The following is a 14,643-nucleotide window of genomic DNA, read 5'->3' on the forward strand; positions in this document are numbered from 1 at the left end:
GTCCAAAAGCAGGCTCTATGTATGGAGACAGGTTTCCAACAAGAGACTTCCTGGCTGTCATCAGAGTTATGCAACTAATTTGCACCATGAAAGGCAAAGGCTGTCTCCTCTCCTCCCCACCCAATACAGAGGACTGCAATGACTCTTGGCTCAATGGCCAATCTCCTCGTAACAACTCTGTATAGTTTTTAGCTTTGTGTTCTTTCTGATGGAATAATATTTCCTTACCTGTCTCACAATAGCTGGTACATCAAGGTTCTATTGACACCACCTCCAGCAGTTCCTCCTGGCCAGTATGCAAATCTAGCCAATGTCTCAAGACTACCTGAAACATACCTGAAAAGCCCACAATAATTTCATTGCCGAGCCTAGTTCAACCATGAATGCACATAAGCCATTTTGACAGTTCTTTTCTTAATTCTGTCACCCATTCCTATGCCCTTTAGATGCAAAATTGGCTATAAAATTAGATCAGAAACCTACCATCTTCTTTCTCATGTTCCACAAAATCCAGCCTGCAATACTAACTGGGGCTTTCCCCCCATCCTGCAGCTCTCCTGGATTAGGTAAATATTATTATTGCCCAATATTCCTCCATCTTCCTCCTTTTATTTCATAGAATCATAACGTTGGAAGGTTCCTCCAGGGTCATCTAGTCCAACCCCTTGCACAGTGTAGGAACTCACAACTACCTGCTCACCCACAGTGGCCCCAGTTTCATGCCCAAGTGATCCCCCCATGAAAAATCTCCAGAATTCAGCCTGGCCTGGAGGGAATTCACCTACCATCCCACAGTGGTGATTAGCAATTCCCTGGGAATGCAAGGAAGGGCCACAAAGGACAAACACTGGCACATCCCTTCCTGCCCATCAACTCATGATCTGCCTAAGTTAATAAGTTAATAAATTCATTTCTTAGGAACCTGTATGTTTTTATGTGTGAGTTTTGAATGTACTCTAATATTTTCCCCAAATCTCCTTGAGTGTAATCTGAATTGTGATAATTATTTAAAAAAAAGGTTTTTCCCAGGGAAAGTATGCCATAAAAATAGGTAGAATGATCTTGCATTATCCAGCCTCTTGTGCATGTGTATATATGTATATATATATATATATGTGTCACCCATACATGTATATGTGTGTGTGTATATATATGTGTGTATATGTGTGTATATGTGTGTATATGTGTGTGTGTGTGTGTGTATATATATATATATATCAATTCCCTTCAAGATATATTTTTCAGGTAACAGCCTGCATTTAGATTTCTGGGAAACTTCAAACATCATGCGAACCATCATTTTATCATGAGACTTCTGCCACCCTTATATGCTATGTTTTCTCATGGAGTTCCAGAAAGTTACAATTCTCAACAAGGAAGAAAAAATCTTTATCACTATGTATTCTAGAAATCAAGGTAACATAGGTGTTGAGAAAATGAGCTGTGATATGAAAGGTTTCTGGTTTACATCTCATCTCAGATACAAGCTCATAGAAAGCGCAGTCCTATGCAGAGCCCTTGAGCTGCAAAAGTACTAAGGCTCAGAACAGCCTGAGACTGAGTACAAATAGTTTTTGATTCATTCATATGATGCCACCGGCCCCCAATTTCCCCTTTGAATATGAGCTTTTATCTCTCAGGTCTATACAACACACACCTGCGTGGCTAGGCCATGAACCCAACCAATGTGTGAGACCAAGGCTAATTGCTTTCTTGTGAATGCTGATACACATTTTTTTCTGTGATCGCTCTCCTATTGTATCTGAGTGACAGCTACACAGGCTGGCCCAGAAACCTACAGTAGGATTTCAATCTCACCTTTTCACTCCCCAAGCACTGTGATTTCAGTGTTACCTGGGCCGCTGTGGGTCACAGGGAGGGAGGTCATTGGCTTGGATTTGAGCAAGCTTCACTGGCACTTGTTATTTCTCTCCCTATTGTGTCCTGGACAGCTCATCCCTTTCTCTTGAATAAAGCCACCATTCAAGCCTTTATATACACATTTTCAATTTATATCCTGCCCAGATTTTCAACAGGAATGGATTTTGTTACAGTTTATACAGTTTCTGTTGGGCCATTCCTTGTTCTTCTGCCTACTACTATGCTGCTGGACTCTTTCTCTCTCTCTTTCTCTGTCTTTCTGTCTCTGTCTCTCTCTCTCTGATTGGCACCTTTTATCTTATGTTCTTGGCCACTTAGTCATTTTTCTAAACATGGTTGATGATTTCATGTATGTGTTCATGCTTTCAAAAGGCAAGGATTTCAGACATGCTTGGCTCTGTTTTAAGAGACTTATATGCAGACACTACCCACAGTGTAAATTTACTGTGTGATCCAATAGACAGTGTTTTGGACTTGAATCCAGAAAACCTGGTTTCATCCTAGCTCAGCTCAGCTATAAATTTGCTGGAAAGCCTCGAGCAAGTCATTATTTCTTATTCACAGTTCCCCACTGGTGAAATGGGTATTAAACAGATCTACATTATAGGGTTGTGATGAGGGATTTGATTGCATACTAAAACAATAAAGGATATGATGTTACTCTTTCCAACGGAAGCATACATTTCTGTTCCTTTGTAACTGCAAAGAAAATCTTGCTGGTTTATACTGAGGATTATTCATTTAGAATTATCTCTACCTACAGCTTTCTATGCACCTGTGGATTTAGGCAGAAATGATACATTTCTGCACTGCAATAAGATAGGCCTTCAGGAGCAGAGCCCAAGTAAGATTATAAGGATGTGCCCAGATATTTCATTATGGTTTGGGTTGGGTTCAATTTGCTTGTTAATAATTTTGTTTGGATTCTTGAATGACATTATGGCATGTCTCTAAAAATTATTTTTCTCTGTAATTATGATGAAACAATTTATCTGTGGCACTAGATCCCTACTGTGTTGCTAGCTGGAAAGAAGGCTTAACAGGGGAAAGGGACATCCAGTGAAGAGAGGCAAGGATGTCTAAAGTCTGAAAGGTAACTTTGAATAAATTGTTGCTATGTTTTTTGCTGAGCTTTCTGCAGGTGCCCTGCGAACCTTTCAGCGTTACTAACTCAGAGAAGCAAAGAAATGCCCAGTCGTCTGTGGATTTTGTCACCCATGATTTGGCTCCAACAGACTGCTGTCCAGGGTTCTGAATGGGCAGAAAGGTGCCCCTCCATACAGAGAGATACCTTAATTTCCCAGTTTTGTAAAAATAAACGCTCATTTACTCTTTCCCTGCTTTGTAAATAGACAAGTAGGCACATACATGAATAACCCACCCACACACATACATACATCCCAAAGACTGTATTTAGTCAATGAGAGACTTCAAATCCTCCACCAGGAGTCATTATCACATTAGATAGAAGTTCCCTTCACAGCAAAAATAAACAGAATATTTGTGGCACCTTAAAGGTGAACAACATTTTATTATAGTATTTATTTATTACATTACTATATCGTTCTTCCCCAAGGGCTCAGGGCAGTTTACAGCATGTGAGATACACTCATAAGACATAGTCATGGCATTTGATTAAAATTATTAAAGTCAGTATAAGCACTATGAATTGAAGCCTAGGAACATGCCACTCTTTCTCAAAAAACATGTGTGGGGGCAAAATAACGTGCTAAGGCAAGATGTTCCTGTGACAGCTAGATGTTGTTGAATATGCCCATCTGTATACGTCCATATGTGTGGAGAGAGAAAATTACATTGATGTTCTACAGTCCCCAACCATAAGCCTGGTGGAGCAACTCTCTTGCAGGCCCTGCAGAACTGCTTGAAGTTCCACAGGGCCCTGACCTTGCTTGGAAGAATGTTCTACCAGGCTGAGAAAGCCCTGGCTCTGGCTGAGGACAACTTTACTTCCCTGGAGCCACAGACCTTTAGCAGATTTTGTGTGCTGGAGCATAGTCTCCTTGGAAGGGCATAGAGGAATAAGTGGGCCCACAAGTATCAAGGTCCCAGACTATCAAAGTCTTTTGTGATATAGAGCTCACTTCCTCTGATACAGTAATTGACTTCTCAGTAGGAAGATCTTTTATGTAAGAGGAATGAACAAAACACCATCATGGAATACAGGAAGTATTGGATGAAAGGTAGTTGTGTGAAATCAAGATTAAGCACAAAAAATAAGAAACTAGTCAATAGTTACGGTAAGATAGCTAACAGCTGTAATGAGAGGGTGAATCTCCTCCTCAGAGTTGCACAGAGACTTGGGATTTTTTATTCACTGTGGGTATTAATTACCTTAGCAAAGTAATGTCTGGTGGAAAGGTATGAACAGAGACGCTAATCAGAGGTGATGTTATGTGGCGCATACGTGGACTAAATTATTCCAATTTTACTGGATATTTATGTATTTTTTACTGTTTTATGGTGATGCAATGAGGTCTATGGACCAAATGTTGTACATTGCCCCAAGATAACTTGTTTGATATAGAAGTTAACTAACTAACTAACTAACTAACTAAATAAATAAATAAATAAATAAATAAATAAATAAATGTTCTAGGTGGGCAAAATACCTATTAGCTATGTATTGCTCAGCCATTATCTCTCCTAGCTGCCTCTTCCCTACTTCCCTACAGCATCTCAGAAACACAGACACTTCACAAATATGCAGGGACACAGAAACTGAATGGAGAATGCAGACAGTAAAATTGTGTTGACCAGTCCCTGGTGATAAAAAGGTTGGAGACCAATGGCTTAGGCCATGTTTGGACATGTCCATTCTCTCTGGATACTGCAGAAAATGGGAGGGTAGATTTCAAGATGGGTTGGCAGAACAACTCTGACAGTCACAATAGCATCCCTGCAATCATGCACACCAAGACTGCATAATCAGTCCAACGAGAGAACCAGCCTTCAGAGCCTCAGTCTGATATAGATACAACAGAGTTTAGAAAAAGGAAGGTTATTTCATTTGTATCTTCCAAAGAGCTCAGACAACCAATGTGTCCTCACACTGAAACCAAAGCTTGCCAAAAGACACACTAGGAATTTTGTAGATAAGAAATAGCTAAACTGTGGGCTTTCCATGTTCCCAAGACAAAAATAATGACCACTGCAAAAAAACAGACATGTCACAATAAACAATTGATGGTGAAGAAATCAAATGTGTTCAAAAATTCATTTTTCTTGCATTACAAATTGGTGTGAGTGGTGATTTCAGTATGGAAATAAAATGTTGAATTGCTCTGGGGCATTCAGCAATGACAAGCTTGAACCGAACTTAGAAAAGCAAGGACATAGGCCTGACTACCAAATGTAGATTAGTTAGATCTATCATATTTCCAATAGCCACTTATGTCTGTGAAATTGGATAATGAAAAAATTGGACAAGAGAATTATCGTTTTATTTGAACTGTGGTGTTGGAGAAGGCTTCTGTGGGTTCCATGGACAGCAAACGTCACAAACAAGGAAATACTAGAACACATAAAGCCTGATACATCACTGGAAGGCAAAATCACAAAACTCCGGCTCACTTGCTTTGGCCCTATCATGAGATCCAACTCAATGGAGAAAGCAGTTATGCTAGGATTGGTCATTGGGAAAAGGAAAACAGGTCGGCAAAGGGTTCAGTGGTTGGACGCAATCAGGGTGGACACCAGCCAGAGCATCGCATTGCTGAGAGAGGCAGTGCAGGATTGGGGATCATGGTAACAGCTGTGCCATGGAATCGCCAAGAGTCAGACATGACTGAATGGCTGATGACAACAACAAGCCCCATACTCTAGCAGACACAGTATCACAGTATAGAATGGCTCCAACAGTATAGAATACCAACAGAACACTCTATCATTTTCATCTTCAGGAAACAGACTGTGACAAAGTCTGTGGCAAGAAGGTACCTGCCCTGACCACCTGAGTTAATACTCACTGACAGCTCTGCCTTCAATTAATGAATCTGACATTTCTGGAATCTAGTTATACTGCTGCCTGCCACCACGTGGCATGGTGGTATGTTCTTCCATCCTTGGTCGCTTTCCAAAATGAGAAATTTTCTGTTCTAAGTCCCAAGAGTGCTCTTTTTCATCCAAAGATCATTCTTGAAAACCAGAATAACAAAGAGAACAAGCAGCACAGGAAGCCATGTATGCCAACCAAGCCTCTGTCAAACCGGACGGTTTCATCATAAAATCATGGAGTCTATAAAGTGCCACATCCAGCTTTGTTGAGCAGTATGTCCATTTTGGTCAGTGCAGCCATCAGCCATTTTTAATAGGAACATTAATGTAAGAATAGCTAACTGTATAACTTCTGGCTGCGAAGAAGCAGCATTTTATTAAATGCTTCACACCAAGTTTTTTTCTTTGCATAATAAAGATGAATATATTATATCCTCCTCCTCTCCCAGAATGAAACAATAATAGGAATGTAAAAAAAACAACCCTCCACAAACAAACGAACAAACAATAAAGTGAAACATAAATAGAACATAATGGCTATAGTAGTGAACTGAACTGACTATATAACATCTGCCTTGTGAACGTAAACATGACTGCCTCCAAAGAAGTATGTTTATTGACCTAACTTTTCTCCCCTCTTTCACTGAAAATCATCAGCATTGGAATCCTAATGACTCTTTTTCTGAGCACAAAAGATGACTTGCCGATATTAGTGAAGAACATTCAGTTTCCCATTGACTTAGTTTGCTGAGTCATAGGCTCAGTTTGCTGGAAATGGCCAAGCCAAGCTTTTCCTGTTGTGCTGGAGCCTTCCCATCTCTTATTTGCCTTTTGTTCTTTCCCACTTTATCCTGGTTTTCAGCAGACCATAGCTTGCTATCAACACCTCACCCAAACTATAGTTTCTTGAAGTTGCAAGTAGCCACCTCAGTCTGCAGACACCCCCCTGACCCTCCAAAGAGCTGGCTTGGTGTAGCGCTGACTTCTAATCTGGCAAACCGAGTTTGATTCCCTACTCCTCCGCCACATGCAGCCAGCTGGGTGACCTTGGGCTAGTCACAACACTGATAAAGCTGTTCTGACCCTGTAGTAATATCAGGGCTGTATCAGCCTCATGCAACTCACAGGGGGGAGGTGAATTGTAACCCACTTTGAAACTCCTCTGGTAGAGAAAAGCAGCATATAAGAACCAACTCTTCTTTCTTCTTCTAATCCCTATGATTAGACCTCACTGTCATGTACCACTGTACAAACTTTTAAGTATTCTAGAACTCTTCATATATTCAATGCAAAAAAAAATAGCAACTAGTCATACAGGTCTCTAGTTGTCTAATATCATAAAATAGATAGCAGTGTGCAGCACAAAATCACGTGTAATCTTTTGAGTTCTGTAATATGCACACCATTTTGTAATGTATGTTCTTTTATGAGTTTTGCTTGGTTTTAAAGTGATGGCAATCTATGGTTTGCTGAGAAACAAAGAGAAATGGGAGAGGAGAAGGACCATACAAGTCTACTTGCTCACCCCTGGTGACCCCAATTGTCCGCAGATTAAGAACATTGTGTCTCAAGTAATCAAAAGTCAAAAGCAATTTAGAAGAACTTGTTATACTCCACTTTTCACTACCCAAAGCAGCTTACAAATACCTTTCCCTTCCTCTTCCCACAACAGACAGTCCCTAACAGAACTGCTCTGCAAGAACAGCTCTAAGAAAACTGGTCTCTCTGCTGGCTGTATGTGGAGGAGTGTGGAATCAAACCCAGTTTTTCAGATTAGAAGGTGCCACTCTTAGCCACTGTACCATGCTGGTTCTCTACGTACAGCTAGTCACTCTCCTCCCATGGCTTGAGCCTTCTGCCCACATGCAAATCTGGCCTCTGGGCAAAGTTAGCCAAAATGCATAGTTACTGGATGAGACGATTTCATGTACAGCAGAGTACTATCATCCTATGTGAGAGTAATTGGTTTAGATACACCAGATGATTCTCATGGACAGGGAACATACTGGACTGTATCAGAAGTGGAGGCAAGACAAGAAAGTAACACTTCACAGTTGAAAATCCTTCCCTCTGGAGAAACACTCCATTGCAAGCCAGTGTAGATGGAATGTCAGATATGGGCCAAGGAGATCTGGGTACAGATCCCCTCTCATCCATGCTGCTAATGACAGCCCATCTCAGTAGATTAGTGACTACCAGCCTAACCTCCTTTAGAGGGTTGTTATGGAGAAAAATGAATGAAACTATGGGTGTGTCACCCTGGTCTTCTTGAGAGGAAGCGTATGATTTGATCATAACTGTGTACCCAAGACAGAATTTTCCTTCAGTCTACATACATTGTGCCTCCCAGCTTTTCACTTTGGGGGTATGTTTTGCAAAAAAAAAAAAAAAAGTAAAAGATCGAACAATCTTTAACACCCACTTCAGATTTATAATTCAACTTGTTTTTCATTTACTTGTTATCCTGAAAACAAGGCCAGTTTTTTCTGATATCATGACAATGAGGGAACATTCAAGAACTAATGCTATGCCCTGCAACTGCTCAAAATACATGTCAAGAGGTGAATCAAGTGGAAGCTGGCATTGCTACAGCCAGTTAGTAGCAGAACATTCTTGGCAAAGCAAGCTTCCCTTATACCCACCACTCAGTCTACCACCAACTTAATAAATTTGTTGTGTCTTTGGTGGATGTAGGAGTCATGTAGTTGGCCTTGGATAGATCTATGTGGAACCAATCTAAGTATACATTTTTGTCTTATGAAGTTCAATAACAGATATATTCAAACACCCAACAGTTTGTTTAATGTGCTACTTGCCAGCAAGTCATTCAGGTACATTCAAGTAAATTCAAATGCATTTGTTATGCACAATTTTCTCACAGAATTAGATGTGTTTCATGCACTTTCTCTCTGTTGCTACCACTTGTCTACCACTGCTGTCTCCAGTATTAAAAGTCACCAAATAAAAAGAGGGGAAATGTTTTTTTTTTAGTTGATACCTTAAGTTTCTCAGTGTACCTCTGGTTTTGCCCATGGACTCAGCTAGTCTTGTGATCACTGTTCTTCCAGCCTCTTCTCACACTGACTGCACAAGCACTGAAGGAGAGGAACGAATAGCAGATAACACATTCTATATGATTTGGTCAATTAAAGGATGCATCCAACTGCATGGGTACAAAAAGGAAATGATCTTGTGTTGATACAAATCAGCTAACATAAATGTCCACAGCCACAACTCTGGGAGATAAATGCCTCTTCTCTGCTAAATGAGAGGATTTAGTTCTTGGAATGGGCCAAAGCAACTCCAGATAGCAGTGGCCAGGCATGTACTATGCAAGTTCAGATTTGCTCAATGCATGGCTGTTCTCAAGATGAATTTCTGTAGGAAACATCAAAGTGCTTCAGTCAGAATTCACCTCACATATAATCCAAGGAGATTGAAAAGGATATAAGCATGTTACCTGCAAAATTCTCAGCCTATGGAGCTTCATGTAATTTTAGTCATTTCCTCATTATTATATAAATTCACTTGCAAAATTGGATCCTCTACTTATTAAAATAGTGGCAGTAATTTTTTTAAATAGTATAGATTTTTTTAATGTTGGATTTTTTTTCCCAGTGGGGAAAGACTCCCATTGTTCCAAATTTATGCCAGTTTTTCTGATGTAACTTCTAGGGACTGATACACACATAGATGTAGATGTGTGCACACACATTCAAATACAAACTTCACGGGCTCAGGAGTGGATAAAGAAAGAGCCCAAAAGGACAGAGACTGGTTTAAGTGTGAAGTAAGAGTGTGAAAATGCCTTTAATGTGAGTATTTGACAACTCTTCACACTTCCACCTCCCCCATTTGTCATTTTCCTTGGGAATTCTTGATCCCTGCTTGTAGTTTATTTGTGCAGTAAATTGTGCACATTGTTAATTAGACTAGTGTGAAGTCCCAAGGGGCTTTTGGCCATGGGGTGTCTGATATTTATTATTCATTATTTCTTCTTATTAATTATTATTTATGATCCTGATTAGTTTTGCAAACAGCCCTGTGCCGGGGGTGATGGGGGATGCCATTTTGAGAACTGCAGGCAGTATCTCGTGTCTCCTGTTTCAAGCACAGGGCTCCTAGGGAAATTATGCTTGCTCTGTGTTTGGAGTAACTAGAAGTCAGTGGGGGAGTTGTGAGTGGGCTTGAAACAACCATGATGGTCTACCAAGGGCTTTGTCCAAACTCAGTGACTTGATGGGGGAGGATATAAATGACGGGGAAGGCTTGGGAGCAAGAGTGATTCTCACCCCCATGTTGCCGCATGGATGAGGAGACAAACTGGGGGAAGAAAGTAGCTCAAAATGGGGATGATACTTTGACCTGAAGGACAGAGGCCAGAATCTGTTGCCTGCAAAGGATGGCATCTCTCACAAGCATTCATTCCAACATCCAGCATCTTTACTGTCATCATGGGTGCACCAGGTTATCTTCTTCCTTACAACTGTAGCCTGACATAGCCAAAATAGTCTGTCAGCCAGTCATCCTTCTGTACTTATTTCCTCTCGCATTTTTAAAGAGGCCAACTGGGGAAGGGAATAGCAAAACACCCCATATTGAGTCTGCCATGAAAACGCTGGAGAGCATCACGCCAAGGGTCAGACATGACTCAGTGCTTGCACAGGGGATACCTTTACCTTTACCCTAAATGCAAAGCTATCAGTCATTAGAAGATGAGGCTCAATGGTCAGTGGGAAGCCCTAGGCGTTTAAATCAGAGACTGGCAAGGAAACACAGGAAGGGATGTTACTCTTGTTGCTGCTGCTGTTATTAGGATGATACATACAATGTAGTGCACATGATGAACATTATGTTAATCCATCAGGAGGGGAAATGGTAGCTACAACATAAGTGGATGTGAGACATTCATCTGGCAAGTGCCTAATAATGGCATAAATACAATTCTTATGCTGTCTGATTGTACAAAACTTATTAATAGACTTTAGAATTAAGATGCAAACATTTCTCCACTGAACATTCTTCTGGCATATCCCTGCCTGTGTACCAGCTCTGCTGTCTCTCTTTGTTACATTTTAGGATGGGGAGGTTCAAATACCTGCTGGTTCAGTTCATGATCTGCTTTGCAGTGATGAACAGGTGACTGTTTTTCATTAGCTGGTTTAGCTGTTGGCAACTATTTTGAGCCTGTTCACCAGCTTGCTTCTCATGCATTTAAATAGTACCATGCAGGACAATCAGCAGCTCTCACACAGGTTCCTTCTCACCCAGTTGGAGGGGAGTCCCACTTTCCTTCCCCCCTCATAGGCCAATTGCCACTGCATGCCTCATGGCAGCCACTCATATAAATAGCAAGCGAATCAATCAAGATGTAAACAGAGTGCTTTAAGAAAAAAAGTCTTCCCATCTGCTGTTCATTTAAGTCCATGTTATTTCATGCATGAACATTTACACCGCATCATGGGAGATGTAGTCTCTCCATTTAATTACCAAACCTTGACCATCCAGGATTCCACATGGTGTCATCTCAGCTATGGCACAGATGCAAAAGCCCATGCAAAGGCAAGAAATGAAACTCCAGAGCTATTGAACTGCTGTTTGACAGCGATTTGACACACATGGCAGACAGGCAAAACATATCAGTGCTTTGCATCTTGCATGATCATAGTCATGCTCACCTACTGAAGATGTGCAACACAAATTTCACAGCTATTTTTGTGTCTAAGGAGTTCTGGGGAGTCTACACAGTTCTCTCCTCTCCTCCCCATAACCTTGTGATATAGGAAAGTTTGAGAGAGAGCGACTGGCCAAAGCTGAACCCAAAGATTCATCGCTAACACAATCCAGTCATGAGAGTATGCTCACCTAGTGGGACTTGCAGTTCTAGGACTTTCCGAAAGATACAAATACACAAGCTCCAAAGATAGAGATACCCCAAGTTGTGTGGTTGAGTGACTGTACCAGAGCCTAAGATGAGAGAGCCAAACGCATGCCTATATAGTCTTGTTCCATTGCCATTCCCAGATGAGGGAAGAAAGCGATTGCTACCAGATGAGTTCCCCACCTTTAATTTGCCATTATTATCCTTGGGGATAGTTGGCTTTTGTTTTTTATTTGACATGGGGGTATGCATTTCTCTCTATTACCTTTCTGCTCTCCCCAACCATTAAACCTGAAAGTATGAGAGTTTAGCTCAGATACCAGTGGGAGAGCAAAACCGTGCAAATTAAGGTCAAAGCTAAATCCTGCAGGTAATGAGATGTCAATATAAGGAGGACAAGCTGCAGAGGGATGCTGGGCAGGCTCATTATTGGACTGCTTAAAAGGAAATGAATAATAAGCCAGACATATACAAGAGGGAATAAGCACAAAAGCCTGTAAAACTGAGCATCAATGAGCATCAATTTCCTAATCTATTCTGCCACATTATGGAGAGTGGGACGGAAAACAAAAATCTGGGAGGCAAAAAAGGAGGCTGAGAAATGTGTGTGCTGTGGATAGGAATACATCACTTCATGAAATGCTGCTTTTCAAAATTCTTTCCATCCTTGCCAGAATGGCGATGCCACTACTTCCAGGGAAGCCCAATCTCATCAGATCTCAGAAGCTAAGAGGGGTTGGCCCTGGCTGGTATTTGGATGGGAGACCCCCAAGGAACACTAAGGTCATGAAGCAGAGGTAGACAATGGCAAACCAACTCTGAACATCTCCTGCCCGGTTGCCAGACCATCCCGGGGTCTCCTGTCTACAATGCTGTTGTTAGGACATGCCGTAAGTAAAAACAATAAATGACAGTCCCACGCAGTGGACATGATCCAACAAGTAGTTAAGTGTAATTAAATCCACTGCTTTCCATAGGTTTATGGGTGTATTTGATCCTGTAGTGAACTATGGCTACTCCCAATATAAAACTAGCACTTAAAGTCTCATTCTGTGTAGTAAAGGTGAGAGAAAAAGTTAACATGGGGAGTAAAAGAAATCAGTTTCCAACAGGTCAACAAAACTAGGATATCTTAGGAAGAGGATCACTAGCATCCTTTGGATTGATCCTACTTGTAGTGTTCATTGGCTTGTCAAATATAACAGACACAACAGGACAGCATAACAGAGAAGCCTTTGCTTGCTCCATTACGTATGTCTTGCATATGTCAGACCAATACAATCTTAGTTCCTTCAACTTTTCCAAGAAAACTTCTCTTCCCCTCCCTCTACTTATTATTTATTTACTTTATTATTTATTAATTGGATTTCTATACCGCCACTCCCGGACCAGCTGGCTCATGGTGGTTTACAGCGTAATAATAAAAATTATTAAACCCCATAAGACAGCAAGCTATGCCCTCTTGCCGACAAGTACAACATGCAAAGTACAAAAGGTAAGAATAAAACAGTTTTACATTACATGGAAGATGGGAAAGTCTTGTTCTCTATTACCCTGGAGGATGACTAGGCTTAAGTTATAAAAGTTATAAAAGTTTCAGCTGAACATCAGGAGAAACTTCCTAATGATAAAAGTATAGTAATGAAATGAATTACTCAGGGGTGGGGAAGGCAGGCTTCTCCTTGCTTGGGGGCCTTCAAGCAGATGCTCGATGACAATCTGTCAGAAATCATCTAGCTGTGTACTTTCTTTACTGAACAGAGGGTTGGACTACATGGCCTATTAGGTCCCTTCCAACATTATGAATCTATTGTTGTTTTAATTCATGTTTGAAGATTGCCTTAAGCATTCAAATGGACAGATGAGAGACTCTAATGGGGACCCCATGAGAACACATGCAACAACAATATCTCATGGTGTGAATCACAAGAAATATCCTTTCCCAGGCCACCAATAAAAACCATAATGGAAAGAAGGAGGCAATGTCCAACTGGAGCATAGTAACAGGGCTGCTGGGGCCATGACTGCAGTACCATAGAGGCATACAGCCCGCTGGCTAGCAGAACCCAACATGAGCACTTAGATGCTGCAGCATGACTGCCACCTCACTATGTCCTCTTCATTCAGAAAGCATTCAAGGAGAAGGTGGCTGGGTTATTTCCTGTAACATGTTGTGTTAACACCTGGTGCTTGTGGAAGACAATTAGGAAAGCCCTCATCAAATATTCCTCTACCAGAATTCTCTCAGGTGCTCAAACAGGCTGGTTTCTCTTCTCCTGCCACTACCTTTTCCCTTTTTAACTAACACTCAGTGGGTCTCAATATTCCATCCCTTCCAGAGCATTTCCAGTTGCCATCTGGTCAGTGGTTGGTTTCTAGAGGTATTTTTTCTTAAGCTGCAAAGTCATACTTTCCTGCATTAGTAGAGAGTCCTCTGAGTATGTAGACCTCCCTACTATATCTATGGGTGGCCTAGATATGATGCTTTCACAATTTTCAGAGAGGCCAGAAAGTGATGAAATCCTTTTTCTCTTGTTTTCCTTCTCCATTTTTTTTTTTTTTTTTGCAGAGGTAGGGGCTCACACTTCAAAGTCAGCCGTTACAGCATGTGCTTCAATGGGACTTAAAGGCTGAGAAGAGTGCAAAGTGATGTATGGGGCAGCACCAGAATGCCACACACAGTTTACTGCAAAGATGCAAAAAAAAAAAAACCCTGGAAACTAAGTGTTGGCTTCCTTAATGATCCTGTAGAAAAACATTTATTGAAAGACACCGATCCAAAATATTTCTATGAAGCCATTTAAATAATTAAAATAAAAGAAGTGCTAGAGACCCTCAATTGGCAGGATTACCAACTATTAAGGGGG

The 14,643-nt window shown here is 41.0% G+C and overlaps 1 protein-coding gene across 6 annotated transcripts in view; it reads right to left on the reverse strand.

The window, feature by feature from the left end:
* LOC143843452 (uncharacterized) overlaps positions 1-14,643 on the reverse strand; it is an 85,610-nt gene that overhangs the window by 50,912 nt on the left and 20,055 nt on the right. For 4 of the 6 annotated variants that reach the window (XM_077349511.1, XM_077349513.1, XM_077349512.1 and 1 more), the window contains one exon: positions 8,894-8,990. The exons of the other annotated variants lie outside the window; for them this stretch is intronic. In XM_077349511.1, the coding sequence (XP_077205626.1) occupies positions 8,894-8,928 (35 nt within the window). In that variant the 5' untranslated portion in view covers positions 8,929-8,990. The remainder of the gene's footprint in view (positions 1-8,893; positions 8,991-14,643) is intronic. 6 annotated transcript variants of the gene reach the window in all.

This window comes from Paroedura picta, chromosome 8 (assembly GCF_049243985.1).
Source record: "Paroedura picta isolate Pp20150507F chromosome 8, Ppicta_v3.0, whole genome shotgun sequence".
Taxonomy (NCBI): domain Eukaryota; kingdom Metazoa; phylum Chordata; class Lepidosauria; order Squamata; family Gekkonidae; genus Paroedura; species Paroedura picta.